Genomic DNA, 16677 nt, shown 5'->3' on the forward strand with positions numbered 1-16677 from the left:
GGGTAATCGGGATGGGTGTGTCAGAGGCGGTGCGGTTGGCGCAGGATAGAGCAGGGTTTAGAGCTGTTGTGCATAGGGTCACTACGACTCGGAAACGACTCGACGGCACATAACAACAACAACATGTTTTCTTAAAACCAAAGAAGGGTGGAAGAACTCTGGTGGTGTAAACTGTGGAGAGTTGTATTGCAAGGCTGTGAGTCTCCAGCAGTTCTATCCATCACTGACTCCTTGGGAGAAAGATGGACAGTTTCCTTTCATGCTATTTACAGACCAGCTGACCCAGGTCAGCTATGGATCAAAACAATTAGGTGGCTGCGAGTGAATGAAAAATGTCTGCCTTGAACATATGTTCCTTTAGGTGGGGTGGGGGCAGTAGATTTATGTTAATGAGAGAGAAACAACTCCAAAAAGGAGGGTGAGAACAGTTACACAACTTGAAGAATATAATGAATGTCACTAAATGGTATATGCAGACACTGTTGAATTGTTGTATGTTTTGTTGTATATATTCTCAGCAACAACAACAGAATAAATAATATGTGTGTGTGTGAGAGAGAGAGCAAGAATGACAAGGAGGCAATGAAAAGAGCTCCTAGTGGCCAAAAATGGAGCAAATTTGAACAAAATAGTATTGGTTTATCCACAAAGTATAAAATACCTATGATTCCATCTCATTAGAAATATTTTAATAAATTACTAAGTTGGTGAGAAGAGACAAATTCCCATGCAGAAAAATTTGAAATAATTTATATAGATATTCTGCCTTCAGAAAGGAGGCGCAACTGTTTGTAGTGACTTTTTCCCTAAAGATTACAGTATGGAAAGGGAGAAACAAAGAGTAAATTTACAGTGCAGAAATCTGACAAACACTCCCTCAGCCAGGTGTTCAATGACAAGATCAATAATAAAAAATTACATTGATAATATGTAGTTTGATCTGATGTCATGAAAATGGCACTTTACTTCTGTGGTCTTCCTCCTGATAACAATAATCAATGACCCTGGTCTTATCAAGAGGAGGACCAATTAAGGAGAGGAAGACCTTCAATGAGATGGATTGACATGGTGACTACAACAATGGGGCTGAAACAGGAGAGATTAGGCACAGTTTTATTCTGTTGTATGTAGATTTGTACATACAAAAATTATGTACTACATACAAACATACAGATATGCATATACAGATACATATATAACATTGAGGTGGAGTCAACAAAAACAACAGTCCAATCATGGGAAAAATTAAAATTATTTTATTAAATACCTTTATTGCTTTATTATTTTATTAAATACCATCTTATTAAATACCTGACCAGACTCTTCACAGTTCATCAAAATAGAGAACATCTGAGAAACTATGACAAGAGGAGCTTAAGGAGATAAGACAACGAAATGCAATGTGGTATCCTAGAAAAGAAAAAAAGAATCTTGGGAGGGATCCTACAATAAAAAGAAGACATTAGGTAAAAAGTGAAGAAATCTGAAAGAAGCATGATAGCCTACTGGGTCAAGAGTGGCTTTGCCAACCCAGAGGCTGGTGATCTGAGTCCACCACTTGCTCCACGGGAGGAAGATGGGTAATTCCTTCCACGATATTTACAGCCTCTGTAAACCTGCTGGTTGGTCAGCTATGAGTTAGCTCCAACTCAATGGCATACAACAACAACAAAAGAAATCTGAAGCTATAAGCTTTAGCTAAAAATAATCTAGCAATGTCACTTTGTTGATTATAATAAAAGTATAATGTTAATGTATGATGTACATATATTATATAGCACATAATAGAGTCATAGAGAGAGCTCTGTTGGCCTACTGGATAGAAACTTATGATAAAAAACCAAAGGTGGGTGATTTTAGTCTGTGGCCCTCAGGCCTGGTTTTAATTGTTTTTGGTTCAACATTCTTCTAAGTGGCATAGCACTGGTGTGTCCATTTGCTGTACAGAGGTAACTCGTGGTTGCTGTGATGCTAAACACGGTGACACTGATGTGCCAAATGTGATAATGGTCACCCATGGTGGACAGTGTTTGATGGAACTCCCTGATTAAAACAGGCTTGGAAGCAGGAGTGGCAGCCACTTCCGAAATAGCTTGCCTCCGGAAACTCTATGAACTTGGACAAACAATGAAGTTATACAAGTGTTCAAGTAATTTGTTCATAGGGTCACTATGAGTCATCTATGACTCGACAGCACTTAACAACAACATAATAATAGAGTACTATATGATGCTAATAATAAGAGGTGTAGGGGATATGGAAGTTCTGTACTATCTTTCTCAGTTTTTTGCAAAACTAAAACTGTTCTGAAAAAGAAAGCCTATTAAATTAAAAAATAACTTTGATAAGGTCATCTTGCATCTGGGGACCTACTCTCTCACTAGTGCCATTTCTACTCTTCTCTGTTACAGTATCTATTTCAAGAGTTCTCCATACACCTTTCTTCTGGAATATGGTGGGTTGTTAATGTGCCTGCCACACTGGACTGTGACTTCAGGGGAAGGAAGATCATCTAGAGAGCCTCAGCCCCCTCATATGTCCTTTGCAGTGTTGACTGGATGTTTTCCAGCTCTTGAGAAGTCTTCATTTTAGTTCAATACCGTTCTGTTGTCACATGCTCTGCTGGAGAAGGATGAGTCATCTTCTGTTGTTAAGATTTACAGCGTTGGAAGCCCAGTGGGGCAGTTCTATGCCCTGTAGTGTCTGTGACTTCACTCCATGACTGTTAATTTTAAATTTTTTTTTAATTTTTTTATATTTAAAAAAAATTTTTTTTATTTCATTATTTTTTGTGTGTACCATCAAATCAGATCTGATTGATACAGGAGGAGATTGTTCCTCCTTCTCCAGCAGAGCATCTGGTGGATTTGAACCGTGTATCTCTGAGATTGCAGTGCAGCTTCTTGCCACCAGGCCACCAGAGCTCTCCTAATTTTAAATTTTAACTGCCACCTGCACTTTTAAGTAGCTCTCTTCTTTCCTCCTTACCCTCCTCCTAGAACAAAACAAGAAATCAGCTTCCTTGTCATGTGATGCTCTGAGCTATTTGAAGAATGTGCTTTTCTCTTTCATTCAGCACTTTGGGAGCCAGGCACAATGCCAATGCTCCATTAATTATTTTCTTATTTAAGCAAAACATCCTCTGCTCTTTCAGTCACTGTTAATATTAAATAGTTGCCAGCCTTCTCACTGTCTGTCAATATTTTGCTCAGTGTGAGGTGATCAGAACTGAATGCAGGTGCCTGAGGACAGACATGCAGTCCCATCGGCTGCATATGTTGTAAGGTGAAGGAACTGGGGTACTCAGGCACTCTGGGCAAAGAGGAGGTATAAAGGAAAGGGCCTGGAAAGGAATGATAGTTAGTGACAGCAGTGGGAGGCTGTGTAGGGCAGAGCAGAAATTACAGGACTGTGTTGTAGAGGAACTAGAATGCTGGAATAGGAGTTTGGACTTGATTCTCTAGCACCTGAAAAGTGCTGGAAGCCTTTGATTGATTATTCAAAGACAGGACGTGATTGTCTCATTTACCACGTAGGTTCAGCAGCATAGAAGGCCCCTCAGCAAATACTTATTGATGAGACTTCTTTGAAGAAAATGTTTGTGGATTTCTCCATGATGTACTTTTGTTAAATTCAATTCTCCTTGCTTGCATGACCTTGGCTTTGTTTGAATACAATGGGAGTGTGACCTGCTGTTTTATGCCGTCAAGTTGGAACTAACTAGTAGCTTACCCTCCAGTGTGTTTTCAGAGGCATTTTCTCCCTCATAGCAGCTGATGGATTTGAACCATGTGCCTTTAGATTGGCAGCACAACTCTTTGCCAGTAAGCCACCAGAATACATATATTCTGTTATTTAGTACCATAAAATCAGAACTGACTTATAGCTGACCTCCAGCAGGCTTTCAGAGGTGTATGTGCATGTGTGTGTAACATCTGGAAAACTTAACTTCTCACTTGCTCAATCTAAATGCTGCATCAGATTCATCACCATCTGATTTCTAGGTTTTTTTTGGCCTTGAGTCAGTAACCTACCATTGTTGCCTATTGATTGAGAGTTCATTAGCCTTGGAAGCCAAGAGCCTGCTATCTGACCTTCCAATCTTGCATTTATCTGTCCCTGTGGTTACATAAATCAGAAGAAGTCTTTATCTTGACATCTGATCCATGAATATTTGTTAGCCTTTTAAGCATTTGAGCCATTTCCTTAAGATGTGTGTGTGTGTGTGTGTGTGTGTGTGTGTGTGTGTGAGCTTTATTAGTTTTGCTTCTTAAGAACCTAGCCTAAGATACTTCACAAAATAAATATATGCTGAAGTTGGATATAGGGTCTTTACAGATATAATTAGTCAGCATGAGGTCATTCTGAAGTATTTGCACTATAGCCCAATATGATTGTGGAGAGATACAGACACAAAAGGAAGACAGTCATACGACAGTGGAGGCAGAGATTGGAGTTATGTGATCATAAGCCAAGAAAACCTACCAGGGAGCCACCAGAAATGGAAAGACACAAGGAGCCTTCTATAGAATTTTTGCAGAGAGTGTGACCCTATCAATAACCTTGAATTTGGACTTCAAACCTCAAGAGTTTTGAGACAGTAAATTTCTGTTTTGATTTTTATGGTACTTTGGCAGCAGCCTTAGGATATGGATATGTCTGTAAAATGCTGTTCTCTGCAAAGTGTCTGTCCCAGGAAGACTCCTGGAGTAGAGCCTGCCATATGGAGGTAGGATAGTGGTTCAAGTCCCTTAAGAAGAACTCTTCTAATTGAAGGAGCTGAGAATTCCCATGTCACGTAGCAAAATAAAAATGGGCTGTAGACTTCTCATGTGCTTGCCTAAGTAGCCCCTGGTGGACTCACTTCCTGTTGGAGGCTTTATTTTTTCCCATCTGAAAACCTAGTAATTGAACTGAATGGTCTCTGAGATCTAACTTTTAGTGACTTCCTTTTTTTAGGGCCTTCACCAGCTCTCCTTCCCTGAAACTCAACATGACAGTCGACCCCTGATCCTGGTGAGCCTGGGAACTGAGGTAATAAGGGTGAGGAAAGAAAAGTTTGAAGAATTGATTGACAATGAGACAAGAGCAAAGTTGTCCAAGTACACCATTGAATATCCCAGGTAAGTAAATACTGGAAATGTGATTAACTCCCATCAGATAAAAAGAATAGTTTTGGGGGGGTTTTATCTGTAAAAATAGGGGCCAGGGGAAGTCAGTATCCTCCATTAGGTTTCCCAAGCTGTAATTTACAAGAGAAGACTGCTTGGCTTTGTCTTTTGGAGCCAGTGATGGATTCAAACCACAGACCTGCTGGTGTTATTACCATTATTCCATCAGGCAGGATTCTTTAGAGAGAAAAATAAGCAATCCACATGTGTCTCATTAAGATATTAATGTAGAAAATCAAGAAGCATTCCCTTTCATTAAAAATCTTTAATTCCATGACACTAAACTACAATATGAAAAGAGAGATACACTATATAAAAAGGGCAGGACACATAATTGTATGTATTCTTTGACTGTATCTTTGTGGAAAGAAATAAGAAAAATAATGCCTGTGTTATTGGCCAAATTTTAATAGTCATTCTTTTTGGAAATTGACATTAGAGGGGATTTTTGTGTTATGCATTCCTTTCATGTTTAATGTTTTTGTCATGAGTATGCATGCTTTTGTAAAGAAGGAAAGGGAGAAAAAAGAGGCACCCTCTAAAAATTCTGTCAATAGTGGCATACTGAGTGAGTTGGTGGGGCTTTTTATTTTTATTTTTATTTTTTTTTTACAGAGGTTTTGGATTTCCATTCATTCATTGCCGCAATTTTCTCCCTTCCCACCCCTCCCCACCAGCTTGCTTCCCCCTCCAAAGAGAGAAAAAAGAAAAAGAAAAAAATATTCCTTCATTAGTATACAATTCCCACGTCCCTTCCCCCCACCCCCCACCCCGAGTACATGCAACCTTAATTCTGGATTCCTGTGCTAACCATAATACTCAATCATATATCACTTCTAATCTGTTCTTTCCCTCAACTGTTTCAATACAATATACATAATTTATCCAGTTTTTTCTGTCATACCCCCACCCTGATGACAGACCCATTCTACAACAGTGGCACCATGCAGTATTTGTCCCTTTGTGACTGAGATATTTCACTCAGCATAATGTCCTCCAGGGTCACCCACTTTGAATAATATTGCATGAATTCCTTGTTTTTCAATGCTGCATAGTATTCCATTGTGTGGATATACCACAGCTTCTCTGTCCATTCGTTTGTTGATGGGCCCTTAGGCTGCTTCCAACTCTTGGCTATTGTAAACAAAGCTGCAATAAACATGGGTGTGCATATATCTGCTTGGATGGCAGACATGGTCTCTCTGGGGTATATTCCCAGTAATGGGATTGCTGGGTCAAATGGTATCTCTATTTGCAATTTTTTGAGAAAGCACCACACCGCCTTCCACAATGGTTGCACCATCTTACATTCCCACCAACAGTGAATAAGAGTTCCAGTTTCTCCACATCCTCGCCAGCATTTGTTGCTTGCTGTTCTGTTATATTTTGCTATTCTTACTGGGGTGAGATGATATCTCATAGTTGTTTTGGGTGGGGCTTTTAAATCTTTACTCTCCAAGTATTTAGTAATGATTTTTATAACCTTAAAAGATAAGTATCTATCTTGAAAGATTCCAGTGCTTTTCTTCCCCTATTTCTTAGTTTCCAAAATTCTCAGGGTGAATGTTGCTGCTTTTATAATAAAAATGAACTTAATTTTTAATGCAAAAATTAATATATTTGCATAAACCAGTAATCTAAAAAAAGAATTACTGAACAGAGTAATCTAAAAATCACTCATTCTAAAAAGTGAGTATGAAAAAAAAGAGTATGTACATCTTTTGTGTACATGTACCTAAGCATAATATGTAGTACACATAGCATACATGTTAAATGAATTTTTATTTATTATGTCTATTTATTGCTGTATTAATATATAATACAGTAATTATATCTATTTATTGCTGTATTAATATATAATACAGTAAGTCCTCAGGTAATTAACATCTAACTTGTACTTGACCTTTAATATTATGTAAACTTTTCTTCACTTTGAAACTACTGAACCAACTCTTCCATACTACACATTCTTCATCTCAGCATCCTTCACTGGCTGCACTTGTAGCTTTTAAAAAACACTTTTTTGTTTGTTTGTTTGTTTGTTTTTGGTTTTGGTTGGTTTTTCTAAAATTTGTTTAAAATAATTTTAATGAACATTTACAGAGATTTTGGATTTCCATTCATTCATTGCTGCACTTCTCTCCCTAGAAAACACTTTTAAAAAAGACTTTCATCCTTTTCTTGCACAAAAACCCAAACTCACTGACTTGAGTTGTTTGCCACTCATAGAAACTCTTCATCAGAATTTTGAGACCATACATTTTTTATGGCATGGAACTCCTTACTTATTTTTCTCCCAAGGAATGACTGGTGGATTAACCACCAACCTTTGATTGACTGTTCAGCCTGTAGCACATTACACTATCAAGGCTCCTTTCCACCCATAAAGTAAGACTAAATAAGAACTGTGAACATCTATTTCCATTTACCTACAATTTTGACATAAAGATATGCTTAGGAACAGGTCTCATTCAATAATCCAGGTACTGTCTTGGATATATACTGTAAAACATAAAAAAATGTATTTTATGAAAAATGAAGCAAATATAAACATAAACATCATACTAATTTCTTCCTACACTTACTGGATATTATGCACTGTCCAGTGTGACAAGTCTCTCACTCCCAGTTTAAGTTGTGCATCCTATGTTTCTATAACAGCCTTTCTACTAGTCCCCCTGCCTCAGTATCTTCCTTGCCATATCCTTTCTTCATACCATGATTTTATTAAAATCCAAATCTGATGATGTTAAACTTCTTCAGTAGTATCTTGTGGTTTCCAGGGTAAAGTCTAAGCTCATTGCCACATAAAAGACCCTTCAGAGTCTGACCTCACTGACTCTTCCTGTGACACGTCTCCTGCCACCTCTAATTCAATCCAGTGTCCCATGCAGTAGTCTCCTGGATGCTGTGCATAACTCACCTCTGTCAATACTGGCCCTTCCATCTGGAATGCTATCCCCTAATTCTAACATTTCTGGTTAACTCCTAATCATTCTGTAAAACCTACCTCTTTCAGAACCTTCCGTGTCTAGTAGAGCTACACTCTCATTGCTAATTAAGTCAAAACTCATAGTTGATTCTCTATTGAGTTTCTGAGGCTAGCAGTAGCACAGGAGACTGCCCATCTTTCGCCCTTGGAGCCACTAGTGAACTGCCAGAAAAGTGTAATCTTTGCATTAAAAACATAAATCTCTCCTGACTAGGCCATCAGAGCTCCCTTGTTTGACTCTATTTCGATGAATTATCCCTTTTCTGTATACTCCTAATACTCTACACTGCTCTGCCATTTGCTCTTGTTAGATGCCATGAATTAACTCCTTCATGGTGACTTTATTAATAAGAGAACAAAATGTTTCCCAGTCCTGTATAATCTTCATGATCATTGATATGTTTAAGCCCATTGTTATTGCAAATGTGTCAGTCAGTCCCACAAATGTTTCCCGTGTTTATCACACTACTCTGATCATTGATATGTTTAAGCCCATTGTTATTGCAAATGTGTCAGTCAGTCCCACAAATGTTTCCCGTGTTTATCACACTACTCTACTCTACCAAAAAGATGTCTTATCTAATGTGTTTGAAGTAAACAAGCCCAAGTTTTGTCATCCTCCCATCTAAGGCTCATTCTGGTTCTATTTCTCACCACATTGCTTCTTAGTCTTTTTCTGCAGCTCTTTGACCACATGTGACTGCTTTGTGAAGGCAGTAACTAAACTTCGTTTGCCTTTTATCTCTCACATTTTGTATAGTACTTGTCACATAGTAGTTGCTTAATAAACGTGGAATGGATGAATGGATGGTAGGGCATACTTAGTGCAGAAAACTGGGCAATGCCAAACAGTTTTTAAAAAAAAAGGAGCTCCAAAGCATCTACAATCTTTCAAGATCCTAGTTAGCATTTTATTTCCTTTTAGTATTTCCCTCTATGTATATATGTACCAAATGCATATATCCATGCATTGTTGTTGTTGTTGTTGTGTATCACAGCATTGGAACCAACCCATAGCTGACCCTCTAGCAGGTTTTTCAGAGGCAGCAATCATACAGAAGAAATTACCTATTCTTATCTCACGGAGCAGCTAGTGGCCTTGAACTGTGTACCTTTGGGATTGCAGCACAGCTTTTTGCCACCAGGCAACCATGCATATATAATTTCAATAATAGATATCACACTACATGAAACAAGGAACTCAAATGAAATCCGTGTATCCCAAAGGAAACAAAGAAAGCTTACAAGATGATGTTAGGTGATGCACAATTCACATTTTTAGTTTTAACAGTTACATGTTTATTCTAGTGTGAAATAGAAATGTAACATGACTTCAGCTTACTCATCTCCTGATTTGACAAGTCTTGTTGTTTAGGACAAAACTAAAGGAAACATTTAGGTTTAAAAATGCAATTAGATTGAAATTAAAATTGTTAGTAGATTCAAGAACAAATGGTATATGGTATGGTCAACATTGAGACAGTTTTGTGAAAAAAGTTGAGCATAGCTGGATGTTCCTTCCAGTTCAAGTGTGCTACAGTTCTCTGATTCCTGAGTACTACCAATATAGAAAATGGCTAGTAGACCCCCTATTTAAAAAAATAATTAAGGATTCTTTATTAATGATGAATTATTAAAAAGAATTCCTTTTCTGAGCACCAAAAGAGACCAATGAGCCTGCTTATTTTCAGAGGGCTAGGGAAATTGCTTCAATGTGAGTAAATGTACAAACCTAAAAGTGACTGGTAGTAATATACTAGAATACAATAATTTCAAGAATTATACTGAGTGTTTTTAAATGTGCCCTGAAATGTTGGCATGCCATTTCAGCATTTCTATTTGAATTGCTCTTGTTCATACTTTTTTGCACAAAAAGGACTGAAAAATACTACTCTGAAAAAAAAAAATATCACTGCTTTGGTTAAGGGGGGAAAAGCCCATATAAATTTGGTCTTATCTGAATGTCTCCGATGGAAACACTGGGGATGAATTTTGTTGTAGTTTGAATGCTGGATATTTAGCACGGCATTGAACAGCTCACAAGACATTAAGCAGATCTGGAGATACATGAAAATTAAAATTATTTTGGTGTTGTTTTGCATACCTCCCTATGTCATAATTTTAACACTACATTCCTTGTTTTTCTTAAATAAACAAATGCTTCACAAAAAAAAATAATTCCTTTTGTTAGGCACAGGAAGGGGCAGGGTTTTATTCAGTTATAACATAGGGTCACTATGAGTCAGAAAGGACTTGAAACCTTAAATAGAACAGTATTTCTTTTTTTAAAAAAATTATTTTATTTTTAAAAAATTTTATTATTTTTGTGTGTGTACTGTCAAATAGGATCTGACTGGTACAGGAGTAGATTGCCTTTCCTTCTCCAGCAGAGCATCTGGTGGATTTGACCTGTGCACTTCTGGGATTGCAGTGCAGCTTCTTGCCATTAGGCCACCAGAGCTCCCTATAACAGTATTTCTTGCATAATGTCTGACAACTTGGTGGATATCAGCTAGTGTTTGTTGAATTGGGATTCAGAAAAGATTTACATAGATTTGAAAGTGGCAGATGTTTGTGTATCCGTGCTGCCTTGTCAGCACTTTACTGCAACCATATATAATGCTAACAGATGGAATTCTGTCGTATTCATTAATTGTTGATATCATGGTTTTCCTAGACTGCTAATGCAAGCAGAAAACATATTCATCATCTAAACTAAACTCCTCACATAATAGATATAGACACTGAAATCAAGAAAAGGGGAAATGACATCCCCAAATAACATTGGGGCAAACAACTGTTCTGTGACTGCCATGGACTGAATAACCTAAAGACTCACCCTCTACAAAGCACAGGGAATGCTTTAGAAAATGTTAGGAACAATTAAGATTTCGTTAGAAACTTAGGGAAGTCCCTAAAGATCAAAATAAAGAGGACACTGAAAACCAGAGCCCAGATTATGATCTGATTGCTTGGGTGGATACCTATAGGGCACTATGGACTGAAGTTTTAAAGGCTGCAAGAGCAGGTGAAAGTCAGTGCAGATGAGGAAAAGTGTTTACATCAGAATCCCCTCATGGAGCTAGACCTCTAGATGAGCTACCTCTTTGAGTGAAAAAATAAACTAAAAATTATTATGACATCAGGAAGTGACAGAGCATCTTTTCTATCTTGGTCTCTGGGTAAAAAAAACCAAAACACTTAAGCATTTATAATCACATTCTTGTTCTTCATGGGGTTTGGTGAGTTTTTTAGCCTTTTTGAATTTCAGTTTCCATGTTTGTAAAATGGGAAGTTTTAAAAATTAACTGGGATAACAAGTATAAAGTTCTTGACATTAAGCCAGAGTTAGATATTATTTATTATGTAGGAAATTGAGAGTTAATGGAATTAACTATGCAGTAGTATGCTGGTAAATGTCCTCCAGCAGGTAGGAGAACCCTAATTTGTAGTGCTTGCTGATTTCTATAAATACATGAAGGCCAATTTTAAGCTATCATCCTGATGCCATTGAACCTTAAGTTGAGAAAAGATGCGTAGATGTATACAGTCAGTTCTTGTGAGTTGGTCAGAACTGGTTTCAGCACATTACTGAGACTAACCGAATGAGCTTGTGGTCTCTTCTAATTGATTTTCCCCACTTAAAGTTGACTTTGCTCTGGTAACCTATCCAGAAGAATGTCTTGATTTGTCAGTGATTTATTAGACTTGCCTCCTTCAGTAAGAAAATTTAGCCTCCCTTTCTCTTACTGACTTCATTCCACTCTACCTCCATCCACCCCATCATCACATGATGTTTAGGGAGGTGGGTGTGATAGAGCCAGAAACCATGGCAAATCCTTGCCCTGGCTGTAGAGTATTGCTTACAATCTGTCCTGTTAGTGTGATGTCTAGAAACCTAAACCTATTCTTTTGAGGGAGATAGAAGGCCATTCAATTGAGCTATGATTCAGGAATCGTAATTAATAATAATATAAAAGTAACAACAATGTCAAAGCCTAACAGTGTTAGCTGCCTTTGAATTGACTCTTAACTCATGGCAATCCCGTTCACATCAGAATGAAATGCCACCTAGTCGTCTGTCATCCTCACCATCACCATATTTGAGTCCATTGTTGTGGCTGTGGTGCCAGTCCATTTTACCAAGGGTCCTCTAGCTCTTGTTGCCCTTCTACTTCACCACCCATGATGACCTCCTCTGGCAAGCTATTCCTCCTGCTGATAAGTCCAAAGCAAGCTAACTGGATAATGTTTTGGTGTGGTCCTTAAAGTTTTCATCAGCTAATCTTCATGAGGAGGAATGTGGAGTCAAGATTGGTGGAAGATCTATCAACAATCTGTGATATGCAGATGACACAACCCTGCTTGCAGAAAGTGAGGAGGACCTGAAGCACCTGCTGCAGAGGGTCAAGGACTGTAGCCTCCAACATGGTTTGAGGCTCAATGTCAAGAAGACAAAGATTCTCACTACTGGGCCAATTGGCAGCATCAGGATGGATGGTGAAGAGATTGAGAGTGTTCACAGCTTTAGTTTGCTTGGCTCCACAGTCAACACTCTTGGCACCAGTAGCCAGGAAATTAAAAGACGTATTGCCATGGTAAAGTCTGCTGTTAGGGACCTCTCCAAAATACTGAAGAGCAATGGTGTCTCTCTGGAAACTAGGGTGTGTCTGATACAGACCATGGTCTTTGCAATCACTTGTTATGCATCAGAGAGTTGGACAATGACTAAGGAGGATAGAAGGAGAATTGATGCCTTTGAGCTGTGGTGCTGGTGAAGAGTATTGAGGGTACCATGGACTGCTAGGAAAACAAACAGATCCTGGAAAGGGTCAAACCAGACAGCTCCTCAGAGGCAAGGATTCAGAGGCTTCATCTGACATACTTTGGACATGTTGTAAGGAGGGACCGGTCCTTGGAGAGGGCTATCATGCTTGGTAGGGTGGAGGGACAGCACAGGAAGGGAAGGCCCTCTATGACGTGGATTGATTCAGTGACTGGGGCAATTGGGATGGGTGTATTGGAGATGGTGCGATTGGCACAGGACAGAGTGGAGTTTAGGGCTGTTGTACATAGGGTCGCTATGAGTCACAAGGAACTCGACGGCACATAACAAGAACAACAGTCTTCAGAAAGAGCACCAAGTCTTTCTTCCTAGTCTTCCTTAGTTTGGAAGCTGGTTCACCATGGGTGGCTTAGTATTTGAAATACTGGTGGTATAAATTCCATCATCATAGCAAAAGAAAGACCACCACAATGTGACAAACTTGACAGGTGGCTAGTGAAAGGCCTGCTGATCAACATTACAATGAAAGTCTGGGTACAAAGCTTGAGGTAACCTTAAGAAAGGAAAGGCCTTGTGAGGACCTTGAAAAGGATTCTCAGAAATTGAATATATAAGTGCATGTAAGACTATTAGGATTTTCCTGGTCAGAATTCCTAAACACTAGACTCAAACTGTATTGGCTAACTGCAGGTACCGTGAGGGACCGTTTTCTATGTTCATCCTGTCATCCCCACTTAAAATACAGGCAGGTGCTAATAAGTCTTTATTAAATGAGAGAATGCATGGATCATTGGGATACCTAATAGAATTAAATTCCAGGGCTTCGTGCCCAGCTTTAGACTGAGTAAACCTATTAGGAATCTTGGAGTCTCTGTACTTAACCAAGACCTAGGTATTTCTGATGCTCTTCTATAATGTATGTTATCAGGGGTGTTTGAGAAAATGAGTTTTGATGTAGTAAGTCTTGCTTAGGTGTGAGATTCTGTATTGTTATCAAGCTGCCAATCCTAACCACTGTTTGTATTTTGGGAGCAAGGCCCTAGAGTGACTTTGTCCATAGAAATATAATGCAAATCACATTTGTAATTTTTAAAATAACTTATTTATTGCTATTTAGGGTGCTCTGGTAGCTTAGTCTGTAGAAAGTTGTGCTACTCACCTAAAGGTGTCTGGTTTGAATCCATTAACAGTTCTTCAGGAGATGATTGTAATATCCTTTGCAATTTACAACCTTGGGAAACCGACTGGAGGGTTAGTTATGAGTTGGCTCTGAGTTTTAAGTTTTATTGAGATGTATGGAGATCTGGTGGCATGTTGTTATGTACTATTGAGATGACAATGAAGGAAATTGCCCATCTTTCTGAGAAGTAGTATTTGAAATGCTTGCCTTTGAATTGGCAGTGTAAGTTCTTACCACCAGGCCTCTGATAACCAAAAGGTCAGTAATTTAATCCATCAGTTGCTCTGTGTTCTTTTGTAAAGATTTACAACTTTGGAAACCCTAAGGGGCATTCTACTCTATCCTATACGGTGGAGTCTCTGTGAGTTAGAATTGCGTCAATAGAATATAGTGGATTATTGAGACGTAATTCATCTATTTAAAGTGTAAAATTCATTTGTTTTTTATATATTCACAGAATTGTGCAAACATTATACAATTTTCAAACATAACATGTTCTTTACCCCAAAAGGAAATCCTGTACCGTCTAGCTGACCCTGCCCTCTACTTTTCCTCCCAACCCTCCACTCTAGCCCTAAGCAACCACTAGCCTACTTTCTATCTCTACAGATGTTGCTGTTCTGGACATTTCACAGAAATAGATGGAATAATGCAATATGTGATCTTTTGGACCTGACTTCTTATCACAATGCTTTCAAACTTCATGCTTGTTGTAGCATGTATAATTATCTATTTATTTTTGTTGCCAAATAATTGTCCATTATATGTACCCACTCGTTTTATTTATCCATTCAGCAGCAGATGGATGTTTGAGTTGTTTCTGTTTCTGAGCTATTGTAAATAACACTGTGACATCCACTTCCTAAACAACATGCTTTTGGAAACTCTATGAACTTTGAGAAACGACCATAATTATATATAGAAAGGCTTCAGGTCTTTTGTTCATAGGATCGCTATGAGTCATTCTCGACTTGATGGCAATCAACAATAACATACACATTCTTAAATTTTTTTGTGGATATATGCTTTTAATACTTTGGGGTATATATTCAAGACCTTTCAAGGAACTGCCAGGCTATTTTCTAGAGTTTCAATTTTTCTGCATTCTCAACAACGCTTTTTTTTAAAATGTAAACTATGATTTTATTCCTTTCTATTTTTTTAGCCCTTGTTATTTTAAAATTGTAATAATAGTGGGTATGAAGTGGCATTTTGTTGTGGGTTTGATTTTCATTATCTCATGGCTAATAATATGTCATTTTAAATTTTTTATAATCACATTATAAGAAGGCAAAGAAAACAGGTGAAATTAAACAAACAGGTTCATCCTGGAGAGGGTTAAACTGGGAGGCTTCTTGGAGGCAAGGATTCTGAGGCTTCGTGTGACATAGTTTGGACATGTTGTAAGGAGGGACCAGTCCTTGGAGAGGTACATCATGCTTGGGAGGATGGAAAGACAGCGCAGGAGAGGAAAGCCCTCTATGAGGTAGATTGGTTCTGTGACTGGGGTAAACAGGATGGGTGTGTTGGAGACAGTGAGATTTGCACAGGACAGAGCAGAATTTAGGGCTGTTGTATATAGGGTCGCTATGAGTTGCAAGTGACTCGATGGCACATAACAACAACAACAATATTGAATCTGTCCAAACTATTTTTTAACATGTAATCAGTATAAACTATTCTTGAGATATTTGGCATTCTTCTTCTCTCTTAAGTCTTTGAAACCTAGTGTGTTTCTATGTTCACAGCACATCTCTAATTCAGACAGGCTACGTTTCAGGTAGCAAGGAACCACACGTAGCTTATGGCCACCACTTGGAATGGTAAAAATCTAGGGAAAGAAAGTTGTGAAGTGGTAAAGAAGGCAGAGAGAAGTCTGGGAAATGGCATGGAGGCTACCGTGTCTTCAGGGTTTAGGAAAAGAGGCAAGAGGCTATGCTAAAGGGGAGAGGGACCTCAAGAAACTGATATGGAAACCTCAGCCTCTGTGTCTGCTCTTTAGTGATGAAGAGATGTGCCAGAATTTCCTCAAGGAGAATAGCTGGAATGTGTTTCGAGATGACTTGTTGCAGCTACTGGTGAAACCGCGCCTGCTTCCACCATTCATCCCCAGACAGCAAAAGAAGAGACAGTGCGACCAACTTAAGTCTATGACTTTGGATCTCTGTACCTTCAACAAGAAAACTAAGCCTAACTATCCCATTCTCATGGCCCCCCAAAAATACCTCCCCCCGCTGAGGGTTGTCCAACGCATCAAAGCACCCCGGCCCAAAATCCAAGAACTCCTGCCTTAGTATAAGAATGCAGGGGTTCTTATTTAGAACTAATAAAGGACACTGGGCTTTACCACTACGTTTCTGGAATGACCACGATGGAAGCTGTGAAGTGTGCAGTAGGGGGACTGAAGGGTTGAAGTGGGGGTCCAGAGAAGTGTTTGGAAACAGCAACTGGAACCACTGCCTCTGTGGGACTTGAGTGAATGGGTCATCTGGAGGCTGGTGTCGCTGGAAAGTCACTGGAGATGGTCTCAGTGTAGAAGGCAAACTAA

General features: G+C 38.7%; 1 protein-coding gene across 1 annotated transcript in view; it reads left to right on the forward strand.

Annotated features, from left to right (window-relative positions):
- The window catches only part of LOC102845091 (cyclic nucleotide-binding domain-containing protein 2-like), a 49925-nt gene extending 33475 nt beyond the window's left edge, over nt 1-16450 (forward strand). The window contains 2 exon segments of the mRNA XM_006881705.1: nt 4960-5123; nt 16132-16450. Of these exon segments, the coding sequence (XP_006881767.1) occupies nt 4960-5123; nt 16132-16450 (483 nt within the window).
- The last annotated feature ends 227 nt before the right edge of the window (nt 16451-16677 follow it).

Source organism: Elephantulus edwardii, unplaced genomic scaffold (assembly GCF_000299155.1).
Source record: "Elephantulus edwardii isolate Elephantulus edwardi_28Jun2011 unplaced genomic scaffold, EleEdw1.0 scaffold00015, whole genome shotgun sequence".
NCBI lineage: Eukaryota > Metazoa > Chordata > Mammalia > Macroscelidea > Macroscelididae > Elephantulus > Elephantulus edwardii.